Source organism: Hevea brasiliensis, chromosome 17 (genome assembly GCF_030052815.1).
Source record: "Hevea brasiliensis isolate MT/VB/25A 57/8 chromosome 17, ASM3005281v1, whole genome shotgun sequence".
In the NCBI taxonomy this organism is placed as follows: Eukaryota; Viridiplantae; Streptophyta; class Magnoliopsida; order Malpighiales; family Euphorbiaceae; genus Hevea; species Hevea brasiliensis.
Genome location: NC_079509.1, coordinates 6820209 through 6844200, shown reverse-complemented (window position 1 = coordinate 6844200; position 23992 = coordinate 6820209). Strand labels below are relative to the sequence as shown.

Sequence of the window (23992 nt, the reverse complement as noted above, 5' to 3'; positions counted from 1 at the left end):
AGCATTTGCAGGGAGTAGGTGTCAGGTTTCTGGCTGAACTCAGATGTGTTGTCACCAATTCGCTGAGTACTGAAAACTTCCAAAACGCAGAGCCTTAAGGTCAATAGCTAAAAAAATGATGGGTTTTGTGAGGGGCCCAGAGATAATTTCTCTGTTTTTTTAATTTCTTCTTTGGTTAGCTGATCGTCCCTCCTTTTACTAGAGGTTTTCTTTGCCCCTTCCGAGCAGGGGAGGTTCTTTCCTTGCTCGGAAATGTGGGTTAACCTTCCCCTTTTTTCAGGTTGGGTTGTATATATGTTCTGTTAGTTTTCTTTTTATAAAAGATATGCTAAAATTGTTGAGAGATATTTTGATCTGCTTAGTTGGGTTATTGCTTTTATGCAAATGGCGACTAATGACTTTAGGAAAGGTGGTTCGAGTGCAGCAGAGGCGGGATATCATCTCTGGCCCTAACTGGGATATCATCTCAAAATCGTTGCTAGTTTGCTCTGTTTTAGGCATCGTGAGACCTGGTTTTATGGTTAAATGAAGAGCTTCAACTCTGCTTTCTAAATGTTCTCTTGAAGCCCGGTTCTTAAGGGTGGTGTCTCCATTTTTGCTTCTCCAGGGCTGTGGCTTACTGTTGATACTGAAGGAGTGAGGGTGAGGAAGGTGGTCCGAAGCTCCTCAACCTAGATTTTCTTTAATCTGGGCTTTGAGTTCTCGTGTTGGGGTTGGGGCATATGGCCTATTTTAATATGCTACTCTGCTTTTATTGTAGGTTTTAGGCCTTGTATTCTGTTTGATTATCAATGAAATTGTAACTTTGAAAAAAAAAAAAAAAGTATAATCATTAGAGACCGATGAGTTCAGAAAAGGGAAATGCTGTTATTTTCTTGTTTCTTGCCTCTTCTCTAGAAGGTAGAAATTCGAAGTACACTAGTTTGGTCTTCAAGCTCCAAAGCAGAGCATTACCAGTTTCTATAATCCTATGTGACAATTTAAGTCTTTTTTTTTTTCAGATATATATATATATATATATATATATATATATATATGAATCTAAGAAGTGATCAGGATTTCAAATTTTAAATTGGATCAGTCTCATAGAATCGACATTAGTCAAATTTAGATTTATCAAAATCAAACCAAAACTATTTAATTTGATTTCAAAGTCAAAATTGAAGTTTTTTTTTTCTGACAAAAAAAAGACCATCATATTTCATTAAAATTGAAACTGAGATTGAGAGTTTATGTCTAATGCTGGTTATTCTAGTCTAATTTTAGTTCCAACCCATAATCACACTGCAGCCAGCCTTCATGCAAGTATTGTAGAGAAAGGAGGAGTAAGGACGAAGCTAAGTAGGATATCCAATAAAAATTGTTATTCTCAGACCTAAATAATATTTTCAATATCCAAATCGGTCCAAATCAAATTAAAATTTATCTTTAATTACTTAAATTCGTATCAAACTTAATTATTATTATTCGAAAAATATTCAAATCTGTTTAATCTTATATTTTTTTAATTAATAATTTACATAAAAAATAATTTTTAATTAATAATTTATATTTTAAAATTTTAATAATTCTTTAAAATATTTGAATTTTAATTATCTAATATATATATATATATATATATATATATATATATATATATATATATATATATATATATATATAATTTAAAGTCAAATTTTTTTTAAAATTAAAAAAAAAAAAAAAAAATAATTTAATTAATTAAATTTATATATTTATAAATATAATTCTTTGAAATATAATTCTTTAAAATAATAGCTTAGATCCGAGGCCACCCCAAAAGCCAGAATGGAGATTAAGGCTAGCCCTTGGACCAAGCTCCGCCCAAATGTGGATAAGATCTGGCTAAAGAAAAAACTCCCTTACCCAAGTCCGATCTTTTCTTAGGGAAGCCCAAGCACATAACAGGGCCAACAATACACCAACAGGATACTCCTCATCTCCTTGGCAGAGGAGACCACGCACATAACAAGGTATTTGCTTCACTACTAGGTTTCAGAATCAACAATTAGTTCTCCCCAAAATTACAGTTCTGCTGCAGGTCATCAAGCATATAAACATTGGCATACTAGCGGTTATTAAATTTATCTGCTTTGTCATAGACAACCAATCAATTGTTAATGTCTGAGATCATTAAAAAAAAATACACAATTGGAATGCCGAATGATGCAAATCATGCAGCATTAAATATAAAGTGGTTTAGGTTCAAAAAAATTCATAGCATCTTGTAATGATAGAATTAACAACTATAGAGGCTAACAAGCAGTAACATCTTGTAACCGACATACTAAAACAATGATACCTAAACTTTCAATGCATGGACTGAAAGCGTTTCATTATGATGAGGCTCATATCCATATATCGCTGGGCACAATTAGAAAGGCAAGCTGATTCACTTGAGCTGAACTTGCTCCCGGGTGCACTACTGATGCATTTGTCCCAGCATTCACTAGTAAGCTTTGCCAGCATCTCATTAACCATGGCCTTCTCCTTTTCTTGCTGCATAACAGCAAAGTCATTGGGAAATAAGAATTGCTAATGGTGAAGGCATCAAAATTCTAGAATGCCAAAACAACAAGAACAAAGTATTGCATCCATAAGACACATAAATTACAACTATAATCCTCCTTTCCATTGAACATTTCTCATGTTTATCCAGGTTGCTTCCACCCACAATCATTGAACTTACCATTAAATCCCATCAAAATCATTAAATTTTTATTAATTCTTAACCACCACTAAACTTTCATACATGTGACCATAAAATCACTTGGGCCAAATTCTGACTCAAATTGAAAATTTGACACGAAAACAATATTGAAAATTTTCAAAAGTATTTAGCACGTTTAGTGGGCTATCCAAGACAACAATATTAAAATTTATTAATTGAGTGACATTGGTGGGATTTAGTGCCTAGCTTAGTAGTTTAGTAGCTACAGATGAAATTTACCCCGTTGACTCCCCCTTTATGAGCAAATACTTTACCCTCAAATTCAATATGCAAGTAACATACTACCATCATAGTTATTAAAGGCACGCCTCAAGCTTCAACCCGAGCGCCTCTAAAAGAGAAAGGTAGGTGACATTCACCATACTCTTGCCTTATGCACCTTGTTTCAAGCGCAAGGCTCTAAAAAGGTGGGCCTTTTTTATTTCCACCTTCAACAAGTACTGCCTTTGACAAAAAATACTTCCACTAAATATGAAATTTGTTGACCTACCAGATTTCGATATTGACGCACTAAGAAGTTTTCAAAATAAGTATCATCGGTAATAACTAGTCGCAAAAATCTCATTAAATCGCTACATGGTACACCTAAGATCGCAAAACCTTCTATATTTCCATTTTTAAAACTACCCACTCTTATTATCTTTTTTTTTTTTTTTAAATGTTGCATCTACACCTATTTCAAGATCTATACCAAAAGAAAAAGGAAAAGTAACATCCACTGACTTGATAAAGATTGAACAGTAGTTATTTTATAATTGCTTGACATTTTTGAGACATTAAAAGACTATTTAAGTTTTAATATATTAGTACTATAATGCTTATTAATTATTACTATTTTGAATTTTATGTCATTTGAAGTTTGATGGAATATCCATTTTTATTTAACTTTTATGATTTTTATTTTTTTGTGCCTCACCTCCATTGCCTAGGCTTAGGGACCCCTTGGCGCCTTAGTGCACCTTAAGCCTTTAATAACTATACTTATTGTTAAGATAGTAGTACTATCTGAAGAGCTAAGTCAATTTCCTTAAACTAGGGCTAACATAGCCAAAAGAATCTAAAAAGGGAGTAAATCAATACTAGATAACATGGTACCACATCGTTAAATTCTCTCACAATGAAAGGAAGACTAGATGGCAATGTAGGCACAAGGCAGGCAAAGAAACCCATGTAGAAGATCATCCATATGAATCTAGGGCAGAACGAATATTACAGGTAGATGACATGATAACAAAACATTATTGCCTCAAATTAAAAACTTAAATGCCTTTGCACTCATGTCTCCGAAAGCAAACTCCTTTCTTAGAAATTCGCTAATATTTCAAACTGAAATCCTATAATTGCAGGAAAGCCAGGTACTCATACGTGTACAGAACCAGTAAATCGTTTGATTCAAGAGCTCAATCTTTGAATATGTAGATAGTTGAGCAACAAAAATATCAAAATCACAATTGAAATGAAAAGGAAATCGAAAGCTAAGCAAGCAAGCGTGAAAAAAGGAATTTCACTTACATTGAGTAATCGCTGCATTTCAGCGGAATTGAGAGCCGAAGGATCCATTGTTTAGATTTTTTCCTTTTCCTTTTCGGTCTCTAAAACCCTCTGTCATGTGTCCTCCGCTACAATAAAAACCCTAACTAAAAGAAACCGAAACGATAGGCAGCGGTTGAGTTGGGCCATCCGCATTCCCAATACATTTCACGGGCCTAGCCCAAAGGGCCGAAGCTCTTCCTTATATTCATAATATGAAATTTAATTTTTCATATTTTTTTATATATTATATTTCAATTTACCGACAAATTAAATAAGCCGTTCATAGAGATTTTATTTTATTTTATTTTTTTTCAAAAGGAAGTAGGTATAATGTGTGAAGCAACTTAGGATGAGTGAAGTAAACTTTCTTATGCATTAAGCATTGGCTTTTGTTATAATTATTTATTTAATCCGAATTGAAATTGATGCCTAAAGGGGCCCTATCCTATCCTATCCTATCATGGATGATTTCCAATATTATTCTACCCAAATGATAAACAACTAAAAATCATTGCTACCTACTAAAAATCTTGAGGCCATATATCATTTATCAATGATTGAGGTGTAATATTTACTATAATTAATAATTATAATCATATGCTTACTAAATTGATTTTAAACTGGAAAAATTGGAACACTTTAAATTTTTTCTATTTTTAAATCTCAAAATTAAAAAGAAAAATTTAATATATTAACAAGTTTAATCAATCTAATAATAATAATAATAATAAAGAAGAGAGCGGGCATATAAATATATGTTGGGGCCAATAGAAACAGAATGTGAAAGGATCAATAGTAGAATGAAATTAAGAGGAAAAAAATAAAAAGTTAATTATATGTTGCTGTTGTCCGAAGCAATGAGTAGTTAGCAATAGGAAGAAGGTACAGGATTGGATACTTTTTGAGGAGAAGGATCTTATTCAAACTTTACATATTACAATGGAAAAATAGAAAAAGCAACATCTTCGTTGTGAAGAAAAGTACCAATTCTGCATTTAAGGGTCTACGTTTTTTTGACTTTTAGCATTTTTATATGGGAAGATTACAACATATATTCATTATATAATAATGAACTTTTTTGTTTTTTTATATATTCACATATATTTAATTCATAAAAAAAAATCTTTCAAAAGAAAAGAAAGTATGCTTTAGTTAAAAGCCCTGAGCCACCATAAATAAAAAGCATGTAGGAAAAAGCAGAACTAGCATATATAGAAATCATTTTATAGCTCGTTACACTTCTTGGGTGCATAGGAGCGGTACCGATACAGTGCAAATATGGAATGTGGCTGGCCAAAGGGGTTTTGGGTCCGTGGAATTTTCTGGGTTCTAGCAAAAATGGCAACTTATTGGATGCATGGTCCCGTCAGAGAAGAATAATTAGGCCTTATCAAGCTACAGAATCTGAAAAATTAAGTTGCTTAAAGCCTAATTTTGGAGCCTTTGAAAAGTCATGTATGTTTCCTTGCCTACTTTAAAAATTAGCCTATGTTTTAGGATAATTAATATTCAGTACACATTTGAAGCCTTTGTGAAGAATAACGTCTCTTTCTTGGATCCACTTTGAAGCTTTGTGTTGATAAAAAGTGAGTGGCTAGCACAAGATTTTGAACTTCTTGCAGGTTCTTTACTTCCAAGTGCTGATAATGCAAGTAGATTGCGTTTACATTAATAAAACTTTTGAGGTTGATTAATTTCTCTGGTGCTTCACTTTCATCTACAGAAAGAGTAAAGAATTTATGCTGGAGGAATGATGTTAGATGACTTCATCTCTGTTATAAAAAAAATTGAAATTGTAATTGTATTTAATTATTTTTTTATATTATATTTATATAATTAATATTCATAAATATTCTTATATCTACACATTGATATAATAATAATAATAATAATAATAATAATAATAATAATAATAATAGCACCTCTATATTTTTATGAAGGATTTTATGGAAATTACATCTTATAAAATGATGAATAAATTTTAATTTGTTCTTTATATTTATTAGGGATGTCAAATTTAGCTCATTTTAATTTTTAATATAATTTAACTAAAAGTTTTGATTTATGTCCAATTTAACTCAACCTCTCTACATTGTTTTATACGCGCTATTTACTAAATATTTTAATTAATTTTTTATTTTTAATATTAAAATATTATTTTTATATTTTATAATTAACTAAATTAAAATATAAAAACATTATTTTATTATTTAGTATTATTAATAAAAATGAAATATGAAAAAAATAATGATAAAAATATATTTTTATTTTCATATAATTAATAAAATTAAAAATTATTATCACAATAAATTTTTTAGTTATTTAAATTAAAAAACATTACTTTTATATTTTCACTTTTTTAATTAAAATTAGAATATTATAATTAAATAAAATTAAAAATATGAAAATATTATTTTTATATTTCCATATTAATAATTAATATTAAAAAAATAAAATACAAAAAAATAACTAACTACAATTATTGAATTAACATGGAAAAATAATTAACCAAGTAATTACTACTAAAAATATTAAAAAATAATTAAAAAAAAAGTAATTCACGCACCAAGTGGTGGGTGAATTACACATTCTTTAATTTTATGTTGAATTGGATATAAATCAAAATTTTTAGACTAAATTGAATCAAAAATTAAAAACAAATTAAATTAAACATCTCTAATAAATATATAGACAAATTAAGTTTTATTCCTATAAAATGATATATAGATGAGACATATTTTATGATTTATATTATATATATTACTCAATAAAACTTATTTATATGTACAAGAGGCTTAATTAACATAACATATATACACATTAAATGATTTTTTTTTTTTGAAAAAAGTTAAATAATATTATTGATACTCACAAAGAAAATATGTATTTATAAGAATTTGGGAAGCAAGTACAATGTTTTGAGGGAGCTTACGAAATTTTGATTGAAGAGGTGTTTTTTGGCTAGGTAGGAAGAGAAGCAAGTGCTTTACACACGCAAACAGTTTGAATTCACATAAATAAAAATGTTAAAAAAAACTTGGACGCTAAATTACTTATAGTAGCGTTAAAATTACTTTTCTATCTTTACTTCATAACACACGGTAAAAAAACACCTCCTTTAATAAATATTTTATAAATCATTATTGTGAGTTTATTTTTCATCAAACACAACTATTGTTTAAAAAAAAAAAAGACCTGACTTGCAAACCTGGTTATTAGTATGACATGGGTTGTAATCTCCTTTTCTTTCAATCAACTGTAAAGGGATTTTCTTTCTCCTTTTTCCTTGTCAAAGAAAGGATTTTTTTTTTTTTTAGATAGTCTTTTCCCTTTAAATTCTCCCTCCATTTCAGGCCACGGCACCATACTAGACCTATATATAAAGAGTCCTATCTCTTTTCTTCTGAAGCACATCCAGCCCTTCATCTCCTCCTTTCTCTCTCTCTCTATCTATATTGCATCTCTTTTGTGCATTATAGATACGTGGGTTAAGCTTGCAGGTGCTTAGCTCGGTTAGAGAGGGAATGATGAAATTGCCTCCAGGTTTTCGTTTCCAGCCAACAGATGAAGAGCTTGTCTTTGAGTACCTCAAACGTAAGGTTCTTTCATGGCCGTTGCCTGCTTCAATTATCCCTGAGATCAATGTATGCAAGTACGACCCCTGGGATTTGCCTGGTTAGTAGGATCATACTTCTTGTGCTTTTGTTTTCTATATATAAATACTTCAATGTACTAGTGTCCCGTGGAGTACATTATGATTCTGTATTAAATTTATTGACATTTTTTTTCTCTTTCCAGGTGATATAAAGCAAGAGGGGTACTTCTTCAGCAACAAGGAAGTCAAGTATCCAAATGGAAACAGAATCAACCGAGCAACTGCTTCTGGGTATTGGAAGGCGACTGGCTTAGACAGACAAATTGGTTCTTCACACAAGAACCATGCAGTGGGGATGAAAAAGACTCTGGTTTTCTATAGAGGCAAGACTCCCCATGCTACTAGAACTGATTGGATCATGCATGAATATCGTCTTGTTAGTGTAGGTACTGTAGCTTGCAAAAATAATTTTCCATTGACAAAGAACTCAGCCCAGGCAAGTTAATTATCATTATACACAAATAGATGGTTTTAGATGAATATATATACATGTTTTCTTTGATTATGTAACTCAATGCCAAGCTTTTGGTTTCTGCAGAATTCTTCTGATCAAATAGAGAAGTGGGTTCTATGTCGAATATTTTTGAAGAAAAGAAATAGTGAGATAGATCAGGCTTGTAAGGATGATAGAGTAGAGAATGTGGCGGTGAAGTCTCATATGCACAGATTTTTTTATTTTACGAGGAAGGACAATATTGTTTTTGATTTTGTTTCGTCCTCTTCGTCATCTTCAAGCTCCAGTGTTATCACTGAGGTCTCAAATGGAGAGGATCTTGATGAAGAAAGCAATAGTAGTAGTAGTAGTCGCAATATCTTCTGACCTTCTGTAATTGCAAAGAGAGCTATGGAAGTATCGAGTTTTTTTCATGTTAATTGGATTGGTTGTTGTGTGCTAAGGAAATGTATATTATATTGAAAGGAAAATATATCCATAGACAATTGAGTTTGGATATATGATCATGTGAGTAGTAGTTTTCTTTGCAATTAATTGAGGATTCTAGCTCAAGACTTGTTCACCCTTTAAAAAAAGAAAAAAAAGGAAATTGAGGTATTGATAGAGATGAAAGAGACAATCGGAATACTGTGTAAAAAAAAGGTAAGAAAGATTAAATTGAAGCTTAAAAGTTTTTGCCATACAAATTAAATTTACAATAAAATTAAAATAATTGATGAATTAAGGGATAATGAATAAATATTTACTATAAAAAAAAATACAAGTATTAAGATGAATTTAGCGACAGATTAAAATTCTGTCGCAAATAATATTGATTAGCGAGAGAATTATCACTATTCTATCACTAATACTTCACTAATTCATCTACTAATACTTCACTAATTCATCTTGAATGCTTTAGAAATAATGATTTTAGTGATAGATTAAAATTCGTTGCTAAAAGTCAATTAATAAATTAGCGATGGAATATAGTTGCTGTTGAAAACCTCATCACTAATAGACTTTAGATACAATTGATTTATTAATTCATCACTAAAAATTTTTTTACTAATTAGTTTTGGATAAGAGTATTAAATCATTAATGTATGTTAAGAACTAAAATTGTTAACTTTAATAATGAGAGCCAAATTGCAAGTTTGAAAAAATTTAAACAGAACTTTTGTCAACATCTGTTTATTTTTTTTTTTTTCTGAACTTCCTTCATGTGCTTGACTTTATTAATATGTATAATGCTACAAGAAGAGCGAGGGCCTGAATAATCTTGTAATTAAAAAAAAAAGGCAATTTAAAAAAAAAAAAAAAGATAGTGACAAGGAAAGAAAAAAGAAAAATAGGCGAGCATATATGTCAACTTTGTGTAAAGAAATTTGCTTTACTCAAAGCACCAGCCACCATATATCTCGAATATATGAAGAGTATATATATATATACATGCACGTTGTATTCACTCGATTTCTTTTGTTCGTGGTTTGCAAAAGTGAAATTCCTTTAAATATGGATGCCCATGAAGTGTTTTGGTAGGTATCTTCGCCTTTTTCTTTGTAAAAGTTGATATTCATGCGTAGGATAAGCATAACTCTGCTTCTTTTATCCCTTTAATAACTAGTTTTTATGAAGTAGAAGTCAAATTTCTGGTGATACTATAGGGGGATGCGTGCCTACCCATGCATTAAATTAATTAAGCGTAAGTTTCATTGCTACTTTTCTTTCAGGGCACAGCAAAATGCTCACCAGTAGTGTTATTTCTATTAGACCTCATATGGATTAGATCAAAAATTTAAGTGAAATGGTAGCAATAAATCTGAGATGTTTTGATGCAAATACAAGTGATGCAAACTTGCAATCTAATTCTGAACTTAGGACCTCTTTCTAGTTTTTTTTTTTTTTTTTTTAAACATGTGCTAATTTTTCGGCCTCGAGTGAGTTGTTTATGCCTATCTTTGCAGCTCCTCAGGTGCCTAAAATGAGAAGGGTCCAAATTCCTCACCACAAAACCAACTGGAAAAATGGAAATATTCTATCTTAGATTAATTAAAATTAACGAACATTTTGACTGTTTCAATACGTCATAATGTGGAAGCGAAGCATCAGATTAAGCAAAAAGATTTTCTTTTAATAATGAAAACTTAGGCACAACTAGAAAACTGCTTGTTAAGATGACTATGGCTATTTAGGTTGAAGAACAACTGTGACAAAAAAAACAGACTGTTTACATCATTACCCAGCACTCCATGGCTAACCTAACTGCCTTTCAACCTCTTCTTTTTTCCTTTCAAATTCTCAACTCTCGCGTTCATATTCTCTGCTCATCTTATTCTCACCCATTTCTATCCTTTCTTTTTCTCTTTCTCCATCTCCATCTCCATCTTCCTTTTCCATCAATATGGGTTGTTCGGGTTCAAAATTCGGCTCTGAAGCAGAATCTGTGCCCGCCAAGCTGAGGCCGCTTCTGCTTCTAAGGTTTGAGGAGATGAGAAGATGGAGGCATGGAGTTTCTTTGAAAGACAACGACTCAGCCACCCTTTCCAAGAAAGAGCTGCTCAAAGATGATTTAATTTCTGACAGCGATAATTCCTCTCATCCTCGTGATTTTGATCATAAGAGCATTTCTTCGCAAGAGGATCATAGTCTCAAGATAGCACCTGCCCCGGAGTCTGATGAAACTGCTCCTAAGAATAAGATTGACCCTAATAAGGTTGCAAAAACGGCGCCATTGCTGCTGATGTCACCATATAAAGATGTGAATCACAAGGCCGTGGAAGCACCTTTGCCAGCAGGGTCTCCAAGGGTGTCTGACAAAACAAGGAAAGAGAAAAATATCCAACAAGATTGTAAAGATGAAAATAAAGAGAAGGAAGCCGAAGTCAAGGCGGTGGAGGCAATGCCCGACGTCGAAGAGATGGAAGCAACAGAAACAGCCGGAGATGAGAACGGAGAAGAAGAGGATGGAACGCTCAGCAGCTTGACCCAAAAATGCGACGGTCCTGGATCCCCAAGTTTCAGAGTTTATTTTATCGAATCATTAGACAATATCAAGGAAGATGGCATTGGTAAGTATATATTATCTTCAAAGCTTCAAACAAGATTTCTGGATTTAATTATAGGGTAAATCAATTTGTTGGGGTGGCTTTGGTTCATGCAGTTAAGGATGATGATGGTGATGATGATGATGAGGGATCGGAAAAAAAATCAGAGTGCGAGGACAGTCCCGCCACCATTGAATTTACAAATGCGGTATGTGTCTGTTCTCCTTTTGTTGCCTTTATTAATTGTTTGACTTTGTGACCAATCCAAATGGAAATGTCTAAAATAATTTAATATGTAATAGAAATTTTCCTTTTTACTTATTAAATAATAATTTATGCAAAAATTTATTCTTTAAATTTAATTTATCGTGACTGAAAATACAGTATAATGAAAAAATAGATCGAATTCACATGTTTTTATCTTTTGAAATACATGAGTATTGCTCATATGGAAATGCCTCATGGAAAACTCTTTTTCAAACGAATGAATGTGGAATTTCTCTTACGTCAGGGTTCTGAGACCAAGACAAAGAACAAAGGAAAGAAAGGGATCAGATTAAGGAGGGTGATACCCAAGGGAAGGTCAGGAGCTGTAATGAATCTGTTGAATGTTAGATCATGCTATACAGCCTGCACTCGCCACGATAATGCTAATCTACTTGCGGAAAAAGCAGCCGCTTAATTTTGTTTGAATTTTTTTTTTTTTTTTGTCATAATCTTTTTCACTAGACCACGGTCCTGTTCCTTTGCAAAAAGATGGTAAGTTTTATGTAATCAAGGGTTCTGTGTCTATAATCTGTAATCAGTGAATGGAATACTACCATGTTTCCCATGTAATTAGTGACGATGATATGCAAAGTATTCCTGTTCTTAATCGTCTTCGCATCAACTCAATTCATAATGGCTATAATGTCACCTGGAAATGACCCTGCAAGTTGCCAAGAGATTACAACAACGAATATTATAATGAGAATGATTGGCAAATTCAACTCAACTGAACAATGTGACCGATGCTTTTGATTGGTAGCTTCCTAATCCATGCTCATCAATTTTAACATTACTAGCTGTCCTATGAACATCCTCGCGAGACTGGAGTAGGTGCAATTACGCTGGGATTGGCACAAATTGCATAATGCAGTAAAAAATTCACGATATAATAAATACAAGAATGTTGAATACATTTTGCCAATCCCTGCAATTCCTCAGATAAAAAAAAAAATCCCTGCAATTCAGTTAAGCCAAGGCTCAGACAAAAAACCACAAAATACATGTAAGGTCAAGCAAGAGAAAAGGCATTGAGAAAACTGATCCATATATTAAATATACATACATTAAGGTCAAGCAAGAGAAAAGGCATTAAGAAAACTGGTCCATATACTACATATTACATAACATTTTTCACACCAATAATTACCATGCTCCTATATATATATGCAGAGCAAACAAAGATCTAAAAGTGCAAAGTTGCAAACACTATGGTTTACAAATTAGACACATACCTCAAATCGATTGCACTCAATATGAAACACGCACACGCGCAAACATTGCAAATTTTATATTACATATGCACCACTCATCATGCAAGGGGAATTGCTGCCCAAAGAAGCAAAAGAAGAACGATGCAAATATTTAAGGATTCATGATAGACCTAGCCAGACGGGAAGGCAGCTGACAAGAACGCCTCATCCTCCATGAAAATTTGCAGATTCTTGGACTTCATCAAGTATTGAACAGCTGCTTCATCGAAATTCAGCAGGAAAGCCAACTTAATCAGCTCAGAGAGTGCGCATATTTGATCTTCTTTCTCCCATAACACTCCCTCGGCTATTACCTTAGAGAAATATGTTGCATATTCAATAAGACTTTTCTGTCCACCAGCACGGTCTTTCTTCTGTGCGAACAACTTAGAACTCTCTCTATCCCAGCGTAGCTTTCGGCTTACTTCTGCATTCACGATCTCACCAGAGTAGAGTGATAAACTATAGCTTACATTTATCGGCTCCAAAGTCTCCAAGACAGTGAGATTGAAGAGGCACTGCACAGCTTCATGTCTCCTCCTCGCTTCCATATTAAAAGAAGGATCCGCTAGAAAGCCAAGAATTAGTCTAACTAGCCCTTTTCCAATCAAAATGTCACTTGGATTTGCCTGCTTAAGTTCCACATCTTCTAAAGAGAGTTCTTTCATTTGAACGGATTCAGAAATTGTTCGGACGCCAATTGCTCTGTACAAATCAAGCAATTTACTCTGGGGCAAAGAAGGCAAGCTTGGCTGAGGATACCAGACAAAAATTGGGCGGGGTGAAATCTTCTCAAAGAGGTCCTTCAGAAGAAGGTCATCAGCTATAAAAACACCACGCTTGTCAAACAATAAGATTTCACCAGAGCCCGAAACAACAGGCAGCTTTACCAATTCGTCGGCCAGAGTGTCCTCCATTTTTGAGTTCCTGTGCTTCACGACCCACCTCCAGAATGCACAGCATTCAGCATGTGTCAATTTGCTTCTTGTCCTTTCCCAAGCCTTCCAAAGCTTGCAGTAATCATCAAGTGAAGGACTGGATTTAACATCAAATGCCCTGGAAAAGAAACTCAGTAATTTCGGATCGTAGTATTTCTCTAGAACATTCAACTGCAAACCAAAGAGATTGTCTTTGTCATACAGAACACACTCTCTTGGATCAGCCCATTTTCCTTTAGCAAGTTCATCTTGACTTCCTAATGGAACCCATATTGTGCCAGTTGCTTCATCCTCTGACTTCCACTGGTACACACTCAAGAAATCATATATTCGAACAATTGCAGCAAATTCAGAATGAGAAGCTAGGTGATTGGCGAGCAATGAGCATCCCTTTTCTGAATCAACAATAACTCCGACTATACTAAGCTCTTTTTTGTAGGACTGGATGTCAAAGCCATAAAACTCTTCATCAATGAAAGGACCATCAGTCTGCTTCACATATAAACCCCACTCGGAACCAAACAAGCAACATTTATCTGGAGCTCTGTAACCAGCTTGGGTCTTTATCCATTTTTGAGAAGCCTTTTGCAGAAAATCATCTGCAAATGAGTGTCCCTGCTGCAATAGAAGCCGAATGCATTCCAGTAGTGAAAGCACATTCTTAGGAGTTATACATCTGGGATTCTGAGGAAAACGAAGACCAGCAACCACAAACTTTAAACCATGTTTCAATTCAACAACAACGCCCATACCCTTCAGTTCATTTTTATATCCATGAATGCTCATCCCATAACCATTGTCACTATCATCAATATGGGGAAGGAGAGTAATGGGAGAGATCGACTCCCAGTCTCGTCCAAACAGAATGCAGTCTCGTGGAGATCTATAATCACCCAGTCGAGTCTTTAACCACCTTTCTTCACGGATGCATTTCATTAGATCTGAAGGAAATTTACCAGTTCCATTAAGCTGTCTGTAGCATGACAGTAACGAATATACATTTTCGGTTGTAATGGAAGACGATGATGCCCGCCACTTAAAAGTGGGCACAAAGACTTTGACAGCCTCCTCAATATCTACCTTTACTCCCAGTTGCTTCAACTCCATTTTATACAAAGAGATTCTAGATCCATAGAAATTACCATCAATCAATGGAAAACCTCCAAAAATCTCTAGAAGGCAACCCCATTCAGGATCAAACCAAAAACATTCAGCCGGGGACTTATAACCAAGGTTAGTCTTCAGGCATCTTGTACTTCTACATGCGTTAACCAGCTTTTCAGCCAATCCAGAATAACGCATGCAGTCCAGTACTAAAAGAAGAGCTTCAGCGGTTAGACATGTTAAAGGAGATCTCAGGTATTCACCAACCAAATGGTAACTTCCGTTGAAACCAACTATGACGCCCAGCAACTTAAGCTCTTCTTTGAAACGCAGAATTCCTTCGCCATAATATTGTTTATCAATGAAGGGGATATCACTTATTTGCTCAGCAATTCTCCACTCCTGATCGTATAGTACAGACCCAACCGGAGATCTCAGACCACGGGATGTCCGTAGCCAACTTCCTTTTTTAATACTGCAGATGAATTTATCTGGAGAAAGCAACTTTTCCCTTAGAAATTTGACAAAATTCAGTACTGAAATCACATTGCTTCTGGTCAAGGTAGATGAAGTTGCAATAGACATGAGATGCTTCCCGACAAATTCACATGCCTCTCCATAGTCAAACATGACCCCAATGGTTTTCAGCACCTCTGTGTACTTGAAAATTTCATCGCCATAAAAGCTCTGATCAATTAATGGAATGTCAACAAACACAGATACATTCTGCATGACGTCAAGGCAGCCTGACTTTATTGTGTTTGAGCTGAGAAGGAATGACTGTGAAGGTGGTCTATAACCAGTAGAGCCATTCATAGTGATTCTCAGCCAGCTACCCTCCATTATGCAAGTTAAGAACCTTTTAGGAATGTTAATTCCTCTGTATTTCAGGTTTTGAATCCAATCCAACAGCAAGAATGCATTTCTCTTGGTAAGTGGTCCAGACACAGTAGGGATTCCATCATTGGGAGGAGTTATATGAGGAATATCAGAAGCATCAAGATAAGTTTTCAGGAACGCTATGAGCTCGTTTCCAGCTGTGCTGTGACCAGCATAACATCCATCGTAAGAGTAGTCTTCCCCTAACTCAATATAGCCATCTTTTACCCAGGGATTTGCCCAGCATAACTGTACCCATTTGCTTACTCTGGCTGGTACAAGAACCACACTCCACTTGGTGATCACACTCCCATAGTTATCTACCAGAGGCATACAACCACAAAAACGTTTAACCTCCGACTCTGAGAGATACCTCTGTAAGAGGGAGTTATATAAAAAGTGAACGTAGGCAATGACAAGCTTCCGATCACCACCAACATGATTACAGAGTACATTTGCATACTCAAATACATTGTAAGCAGTGAGTTTAGCATGATTGATAAGCCAGTGCCATACCACATGCAATTTGGAAAATGACCAAAGAGCTTGTTGGGTACTCCTTGGCATAAAAAACCACTTTGCCACACATCGGAATTCTCTGTTCCAATCTATCAACCATGATGCATGATCAATTTTTTCGGACAAGCACAATGAAACTCTATTTCTTGCTGATTCATTAACACTGCACAAACGCACACTCCCGTCAACACCCACATATTTTATAAGTGGAATGTTTAACATGTCAGTGTTGCAAAACTTGGACTGCCAATTCTCAGCAAGGAAAATGAGAAGCCCTGAATAAGTTTCCTCTGAGACTCCCATAACAAGATTAGAGCCCCTAATACACTTTGCATACCATTCATTGTTCACTGTTCCCACTCCTAGGAAATTCAGTATTTGATCATACACCGGTTGGTCAAATGAAGAATTCAGAACATACCAACCATGGGATGAAAGATTAAGCAAGCTCACTCCTTCATCCCTTGCATTGTTTAGTATATTCCAAAATTCAGGCATTATTCTACCAATTTCACACGGTCTACGGAAGATCTTCTGCTCCATGCATGATTCACTTGGAACAATGTTTTCTTCAGCCAGCTTTGCTTTGATTGATTCCCTCACAGCATTCAATCTTGGATAGGGAGAGCTGCTGACAGGAAGGAACTCAAACATTCGAGCCAAATTAAATACTGGTGCTTCTTCTGTGGTTCTGACTAGTGAGATCAATGCTTCAACAAAGGCAAAGGGTACACAATTAAGAATTCCTTGATTCCACACGTTGTCCAAAAGTATCGTTTCCCTTGATGATGCTAAAATAAAATCTGCTTGGATTATGAATGGAAAGTTTGTGACCATCTCAGTAGGAAGAAATGCATAAACCCCAGGTGCGTTCATTCCTCTATGCAGACGCTCTCCATTAGGAAAAGCCAAAGTGATCACCCACTCCTCGACTTCCATTCTCCTTTCAACTCTGTTTTCCTGTCTCACAGGAAACTTCTGTTTCCAAATGTAGTAGCTGCATTCTCCTATGGAGTCATTACCATTTCCCTCCGCAGAAAGATGGAGTGTGAAGGATTCAGCATCAATATTCTTCCTTGTCACCCAATTGGTCTCCTTGGTAATTGCTATTGCACTGACAGTATTGAGTCCGGGATCCTCATTATCCTCCCTGACAGAAAGCCGCTTTATCTTTGAAAGGAATAACAGAACTTCAGGATGAATGCTTGAAAGTTGCTGCTTCACAGCTTTCATCTTGTCAGGCTTCAGAGGCAAGATTATTACCGTAGTAGGAAGGGAGGAACCGGGACCATATATTTGCTTTATATCATCAAGAGATGGACTCTCCTCAACCCATTCGGGAACTATGAATCCAAGCTTGCACTGTGGACAAGGCTTTTCATTGAAGCGTATCTGATAGCCATTACTGAATATGTAAGGTTGAGCACTAATGAGAAACACACTCTTGAACCCAATTCCTGCACATCAACCAAAAGGAAGGTCTGTTAGTATCGATGTATGTGTAATTAGATGCGTATAGTGATCTTAACTCCCTAAGTACTCAAGTTCATGCACAAACATGCCCTTCATCACTGAAATAACTGAGTTCCCAATTTTTTTTAATTGCCATTTTTTCTCCGGACTAATCAGTACTCAAGTAAATAAATAAATAAACAAAAATATGTGTAATTAATAAAGAAATCCACTTCAACAATTAAATCAAGGTCTCCATACTTATCCTGTTTCATAATATTATACAAACACAGAGGACAGGCATGTTACAGCACTTTTTTTCCACAAATATGCTTTGTGGTGGTTGACGTTGCACAAGCAGTGAAACTATAACTAGCAGCCACATAACCCAGAAACTAACAAAACATGCAACGTAGTAATATGAAAGACTATACATCTAATCTAAAAACCGTTGCAAATCGAGTAACATCTAAAATAAAGTACTGATATTTCTATGGCTCTGCTCACGCTTAGAGTAAGGTCTCCACAGTGAACATGAAAGTTGACCCAGCCTACTCTTGGAAGAGTACTTTCATACAAGAGAGCACAGATTATACAAATTCTTAGATGAGAAAATAATGAAGGAAAGGAAAGGAGGGGTACCTTTCTCCCCAATATAACCGCGTTTCCTGTTGCCTTTCTTAGTGGAATTTCCAACGTTGCAAATAGCCTCAATATTTTTGTTAGAAAAACCGTTCTCGTTGTTGAATATGAGCAACGTGGCAGGGGCACCAGTAGCTGTAATATCACGAGATGTTATGACAAACTCAAGCGAAGGATCCACCCCTTCCGGGTAATCGTTATCTTCTGCATTCTGTGGAAGAAAAATTCATTTCATCGCTTTGTAAATGATACAGTCAATATTAAGTATAAAAAATAAAAATAATAAAATAAAACAACATAACAGAGCAGGCATCTGAATTCGGAAGTCCAATTATTTTTCTCCATTTTCCCGTTAAACAAACATAACAAGTAACATTTTCTCATATCTACAAATACAGATAGAGAGGAAAGAGGAGAAGCCTAAGAAACCTGGATGATTTCCATGAGAAAGTGGACATCCTTAGTGTAGAGTTCAGCAGAGAGAAACTCGACAGCATTGGAAAGCATGGGAGCCAGATGATTGGTTTCTCCTCCGATGGAGAACCAAGTTTTCCTAAGATACTCAATGTGATCTCGAGGAGTCGCCATAGCAAACAAAAACCAGACACAATTGCACAGAGATAGAAAGAAAGAACGAGAGAGAGAGACAGAAAGGGCCTTGAAGAAAAGAAAATGGTGGTTCTTGAAGAAGCAGAGAATGTTTAAGCGGAGTGAGGTAGTGAAGTGAGAGACTACTTCTTGAAGAAGGCAAGGAGTCAAAAGTGGAAAAGTACGTAATTGACGAAGACCATAAGAAAGTTAGTGGAAAGTTCAATTAATTACGATGGAATTTGGAAAACAAACGGCCATGATCTCGGAACAGTAGTCCTCATCTTTAAATCAGCAACATTTGCTCTGTTGCTTGGAGTAAAGGGGCTTTTGGTGATCCTTGGAGCAGAGATGCACGAATTGATTTAGAGCATGTAAATAAACAGATTCTCAAACTAAAATAAATTGAAATTGACAATTTATCAAGCTAGTTAGTGAAGCGAGAGACTACTTCAAGAAGAAGGTAACTCGCTAATTTGCTATTGGCTTAAGGAAGGAGACAAGTAATTGACGAAGACCAAAAGAAAAGTTGAGGAAAGTTCACAGCATACGAACAAACATTATTGGGTGCATTATAAAAAAATATATAATATAATTCAAGCAGTTCTGATTCTCCAAGTAGCTTTTGGTGATCGGAGAGAATTAGCATCTCTGCTGCCACATAGGTGCCTGATATCGGAGAAATTATAGAGGGAATTCATGATTCTATATTAGAATCATTAGTTAAAATGACTAACTAAATTATACAATGATGGATAAATAATAATAAGTTTCATAAAGTTTAATTTTATTTGTATGTTAAAAAATTTTATTTTTTAAACATTATAACAATTTTTTATTTAATTCACTTTATAATTAATATATTATTTTATATATTAATTCTAAGGTAGCACGTAATTTCTTTGTCCAAATATTAGAGGAATTGTTAAGTGCACAGAGATTTTATACTCTATCTCTCACTCATAAATTAGGTGGCCCTATTCTCTAAATTAAAATATATATATATATATATATATATATATATATATATATATATATATATATATATATATATATAATAATATTTTTTAATATTTTCAATAACTAGTGAATGAATGTGGAAAATAATGCAGATTCCTGCATTATTTTTCAAGCTATTGATTTCCCAACACACACACATATATTTGGTCAGATTTAATATTTGGCTTTTTAATTATATTAATCTTTTATAATATTTATTTATTTAACTTATTATAAATTTTTTATAGTATTTATTTTAGAAATATTTTAGCCACATTTATATATGAAATTCTTTGAAAGCATATCTCCTTGTAATTATTATAAATTTCTTCCATTCTCTCATCCAAATGACATTGTTAGAGTGGAGAAATATAGAGATAAAGAAAATATATCAATCTTTTTTTTTATTCTATTTATTTTATAAAAAATATATTTTTAGATAATATTTTTTAATTTTTGAGACACTTGGAAAAATATATAAAAATTATTTTCATAATCAATTGAAAAATTAAGATATTTAAAAAAAATTTCTTTTAAATTAAAAAAAAACTATTTATTAGAATTTAATAATCTTATTAAAATGTGAAAATATTTACACATACAATATATAAATACAAACTATTAGTTAAACATTGTAACTAAATAATAAAAAATATTTTTTTAAAAAATAATTTATATAAAAAATATTTGCTATGTATAAATTATTTTTATAAAATAAAAAAATTAATTTAAAATTATCCCTATGCTTTGCTGATATGATGTCTTGCTTACATTTTGCTGTTAATTTATTGCATTTATTATTATTATTTCTTTTTTCAAGTTAGGAGAGAGATAGGAAAACAGAAGCCAAAGTCGTAGTCGCCGTTTCATTCTCTTTGACGTTGTTTCAATGATTCATTGGTTTAAGGTACTAATTATATATTTTTGGCATTAATTTTAATATTATTTATTTTATATTTTTTAGATTTTTTTTATTAGATCATGTAGATTCTAGCACTTGTTATTTATATTTTGTTTTATAATAAAAAAAATTAATACTAATAAGAGTGCTTCTAAGATAATTACTCATTATTATTAAATATTAAATTAAAATTCACTGGCTACTTCTTGGATAAACTAACATATAGTTACAATTTAATTTTATTTTTTAAAAAAAGTAAATTATAAGCCACGTAGATTAGTTTGATAATTAAGCTCCTATAACTGATGGTAGCCTTAACGGTGTGAATGGTAACTTGTGTGGTGTAACACAAGATGAGGCGATACAGTAATTCTCATGAGACTTCACACACACGGCAGTATTGGGAGCATCAACGGCTTTGGTAAATTATAATATACACTCAGCTGCATCAAATAATAAGTTTTTACTTGAATTATAAAGAGTGCAAACACATGATGACGATTTGGTGCACTGAATAATTTCCCCAGCGATTTATGTTATGATGGTTCATGGTACCTAATTGGTGGATTTCATTCGTGGTGATGATATGGACTCTACAAATATATAAGTCGCATTAAATAACAAAGTGATAAGTAAAATATAATTTTCATGAGACTTTAAGTTTAAATATTGAATTATGAATGAAGAGGTTATTTAAGTTGATGATAATAAAAGTAAAGTATAAATATGAATAAACTTGATAAAATTAATGAATTTAAGTAAAGTAGACAAATATCAAAGCAAGTAAACTCTTAAAATTAGATGAAATTAAACTAAAATAATAATGAGTAATTAAAATTAAATACTAAGTGATGGTGAAAATGATTTCAAGGTTGAGATTTATGTATAAATTAATTATGATTTATCTTGGTTTATTCAATTTTAAGAGAAAATACAGTTTAAAAGTGATTGATTTTGAAATCATTTGATATCTTTTTTAAGCAAATCAGAGAGTATTTTAAGAAAAACTAAACCTACTTTCGTAAGATATTTGATTTACTTAAAACTCATTAAGTTTTATAATCAATTAATGAATCCTGTTGAATCCCTATTTATTTATAAGTCAAGGTATTTTTAAGCTTAAATCATTAATTATCTATCAATTATTTTCACCTTTTGTTTCTTCAATCAAAGATTAAAAAATAGAACAATGGAATTAATATTAAGTAAGTCATAAAGCACACAAGAAAAATAATTAAAACTCATATTTATATAAAATTTGGTATAAATCAGTCCAAATCTATAAATTAATCTAAAACATAATTCTCAATTTTGAAATCTAGACTTTTTACTCAGTCATGGTAATATATACAGGAGAAAATGATAAAAAAACATGAAAGAAACATGTAAATAAGTTAAAAATGAAATAATCCAAAATCTCTGAGCTTTGTAGCATCTAAATGTCTCCAGCAGCCACTGATGCCCAAAAAAATTATTGGCATCATTCTTTCATTTTCTTTTCTTTCGTTTCTCTCTCTTTCTCCTTAGGTAAAAACTAAAAAATGATCTTTTTATATAGTCTCCAAAGTTGCCCTAAAATAGGTTAAAATGGATAAGGATAACTAAATGCATAGGAAATAAGGTGTAAAAAAATTATAGGTCAGCATGCCTTTTCATGCTTCTAAGATACCCTCTAGTAGATTTGCTCACCCTACGCAACATCTCAAGCGAGGATCTAAACGCTGAGCTGTCTAGTGGTGTCACTACCCAATCTATGGGCCGGATTGGTACTAGGACCTGGGCCAGCCTAAAGCCCCCGAGGTCGGTAGTAAACTTAGCTATTCCTCAACCCAACTCTAAGGCCCATTTGGGCCAAATTTCAAGCATTCAACCGGACAGAGTCCGGCCATAAAATAGATTATTTAACGGGGAGTTTTTGACTCGCCCGACCTGTAAACACAATATATAATCATCTGGGGAGCTCAGTTCACTCTCTACATAATCAAATGTCATGAAAATAAATGGGAGCTCGGCTCCCTCATCCAATCCAACATACATGCTTTTAATAAGTTTACAGGTCCAAAATGACAATTATATTACACACCCAAATCAAATAAATATTTCTAACACATGCGGAGTCTAAGAATTTTAACCCAATAGAACAAAACACATTAAAAACTATCCATAGACCTGCGAAGAAGAAAAGCAAGTTAACCACAACAATAATCCTCCTATAGCCTAGAAAAAAAATGAACAGGAGTGAGCGTTCGACTCAGAGAGTAAAATATCAATTTTAACCATAATCTTTATAGCTATCTAAAGCTAATGCACCCTGTGGAGTGAAATGCAACATCGTCATAAATTTCATTCAAATCACATCAAAAAGGTAATTTGGAGCACTCACACACCCGATAATATCAAACAATACATATACGGGAGCTGATCCCCTATACAACCCTCTTAATCCAACCTCTGCCAACGAAGATCTCAAGCCGGACTTTTGCTTAATAAATCAAATACGGGGTCCCAGTGAAGATCTCAAGCCGTGTCTACCCCGAAGGACCGGGTCTCAGCAAAGATCTCAAGCCGTGTCTACCCATCCTATTCATATTCAACACCATACCACACGCAAGCCAACGCACGCAAACTGCTCCAAATTACCCCAAACAACACCCATGGCAATTCATCAATTTAGAATGCAATATAAAACGTGCATAGTATTTAACTACATAGATATATACATATAAGTGATGCATGAGCATATCTGAATATATAATAATATTGAAATTATAATTAAAATTAATATTCTACTCACAGACTCAACCGAAGTCACTGTGGCGGCTTGGCGGATGAGGAACCTGACAAATTTATTACAATTATTTAATACATTTTACTCAATACAAACTGAGAAAAGACCAAAGATGTCCTAAGTCGTGCCGAAAATCCGACAGAGTCTCCCCTATACCTAGGACATACCCAACCTACAAAAGGACTTAAAACGCACTTCTATATCCATAAACCATACACTCACAACTCAATCACATCACATAGCCCCTC

General features: G+C 33.6%; 4 protein-coding genes across 4 annotated transcripts; 2 read left to right on the top strand and 2 right to left on the bottom strand.

Moving 5' to 3' along the window:
* Positions 1–2182: 2182 nt before the first annotated feature.
* On the bottom strand, positions 2183–4391 carry LOC110637672 (mitochondrial import inner membrane translocase subunit TIM8). Its single transcript, XM_021787915.2, has 2 exons — positions 4262–4391; positions 2183–2517 (listed from the first exon to the last, which is right to left on the bottom strand). The coding sequence occupies exons 1-2, from the start codon at positions 4307–4309 to the stop codon at positions 2329–2331; spliced, it is 237 nt and encodes a 78-aa protein (XP_021643607.1). The 5' UTR covers positions 4310–4391; the 3' UTR covers positions 2183–2328.
* Positions 4392–7577: 3186 nt separating this feature from the next.
* Positions 7578–8889, top strand: LOC110637690 (NAC domain-containing protein 83). Its single transcript, XM_058140243.1, has 3 exons — positions 7578–7957; positions 8081–8373; positions 8476–8889. Exons 1-3 carry the CDS (start codon positions 7807–7809, stop codon positions 8755–8757), a joined length of 726 nt encoding a protein of 241 aa, XP_057996226.1. The 5' UTR covers positions 7578–7806; the 3' UTR covers positions 8758–8889.
* Positions 8890–10537: 1648 nt separating this feature from the next.
* On the top strand, positions 10538–12291 carry LOC110637709 (uncharacterized). The gene is made up of 3 exons (XM_021787993.2): positions 10538–11441; positions 11534–11625; positions 11929–12291. Exons 1-3 carry the CDS (start codon positions 10775–10777, stop codon positions 12097–12099), a joined length of 930 nt encoding a protein of 309 aa, XP_021643685.2. The 5' UTR covers positions 10538–10774; the 3' UTR covers positions 12100–12291.
* A 421-nt stretch (positions 12292–12712) lies between these two features.
* On the bottom strand, positions 12713–19434 carry LOC110637713 (uncharacterized). Its single transcript, XM_021788007.2, has 3 exons — positions 18898–19434; positions 18469–18679; positions 12713–17831 (listed from the first exon to the last, which is right to left on the bottom strand). Exons 1-3 carry the CDS (start codon positions 19054–19056, stop codon positions 13066–13068), a joined length of 5136 nt encoding a protein of 1711 aa, XP_021643699.2. The 5' UTR covers positions 19057–19434; the 3' UTR covers positions 12713–13065.
* Positions 19435–23992: the final 4558 nt, after the last annotated feature.

What these genes read in the sequence shown, in the direction of transcription:
- LOC110637713 (XM_021788007.2), bottom strand. Translation starts at nt 19,056, where the DNA reads ATGGCGACTCCTCGAGATCACATTGAGTATCTTAGGAAAACTTGGTTC. An exon ending in TTCTCATGGAAATCATCCAG is followed by an intron (nt 18,680 to 18,897) that starts GTTTCTTAGGCT and finishes TTTCTTCCACAG; the next exon opens with AATGCAGAAGATAACGATTA. An exon ending in CGGTTATATTGGGGAGAAAG is followed by an intron (nt 17,832 to 18,468) that starts GTACCCCTCCTT and finishes GTTGATGTGCAG; the next exon opens with GAATTGGGTTCAAGAGTGTG.
- LOC110637709 (XM_021787993.2), top strand. Translation starts at nt 10,775, where the DNA reads ATGGGTTGTTCGGGTTCAAAATTCGGCTCTGAAGCAGAATCTGTGCCC. An exon ending in TATCAAGGAAGATGGCATTG is followed by an intron (nt 11,442 to 11,533) that starts GTAAGTATATAT and finishes TGGTTCATGCAG; the next exon opens with TTAAGGATGATGATGGTGAT. An exon ending in CCATTGAATTTACAAATGCG is followed by an intron (nt 11,626 to 11,928) that starts GTATGTGTCTGT and finishes CTCTTACGTCAG; the next exon opens with GGTTCTGAGACCAAGACAAA.
- LOC110637690 (XM_058140243.1), top strand. Translation starts at nt 7,807, where the DNA reads ATGATGAAATTGCCTCCAGGTTTTCGTTTCCAGCCAACAGATGAAGAG. An exon ending in CGACCCCTGGGATTTGCCTG is followed by an intron (nt 7,958 to 8,080) that starts GTTAGTAGGATC and finishes TTCTCTTTCCAG; the next exon opens with GTGATATAAAGCAAGAGGGG. An exon ending in TGACAAAGAACTCAGCCCAG is followed by an intron (nt 8,374 to 8,475) that starts GCAAGTTAATTA and finishes TGGTTTCTGCAG; the next exon opens with AATTCTTCTGATCAAATAGA.
- LOC110637672 (XM_021787915.2), bottom strand. Translation starts at nt 4,309, where the DNA reads ATGGATCCTTCGGCTCTCAATTCCGCTGAAATGCAGCGATTACTCAAT. An exon ending in AAATGCAGCGATTACTCAAT is followed by an intron (nt 2,518 to 4,261) that starts GTAAGTGAAATT and finishes GCTGTTATGCAG; the next exon opens with CAAGAAAAGGAGAAGGCCAT.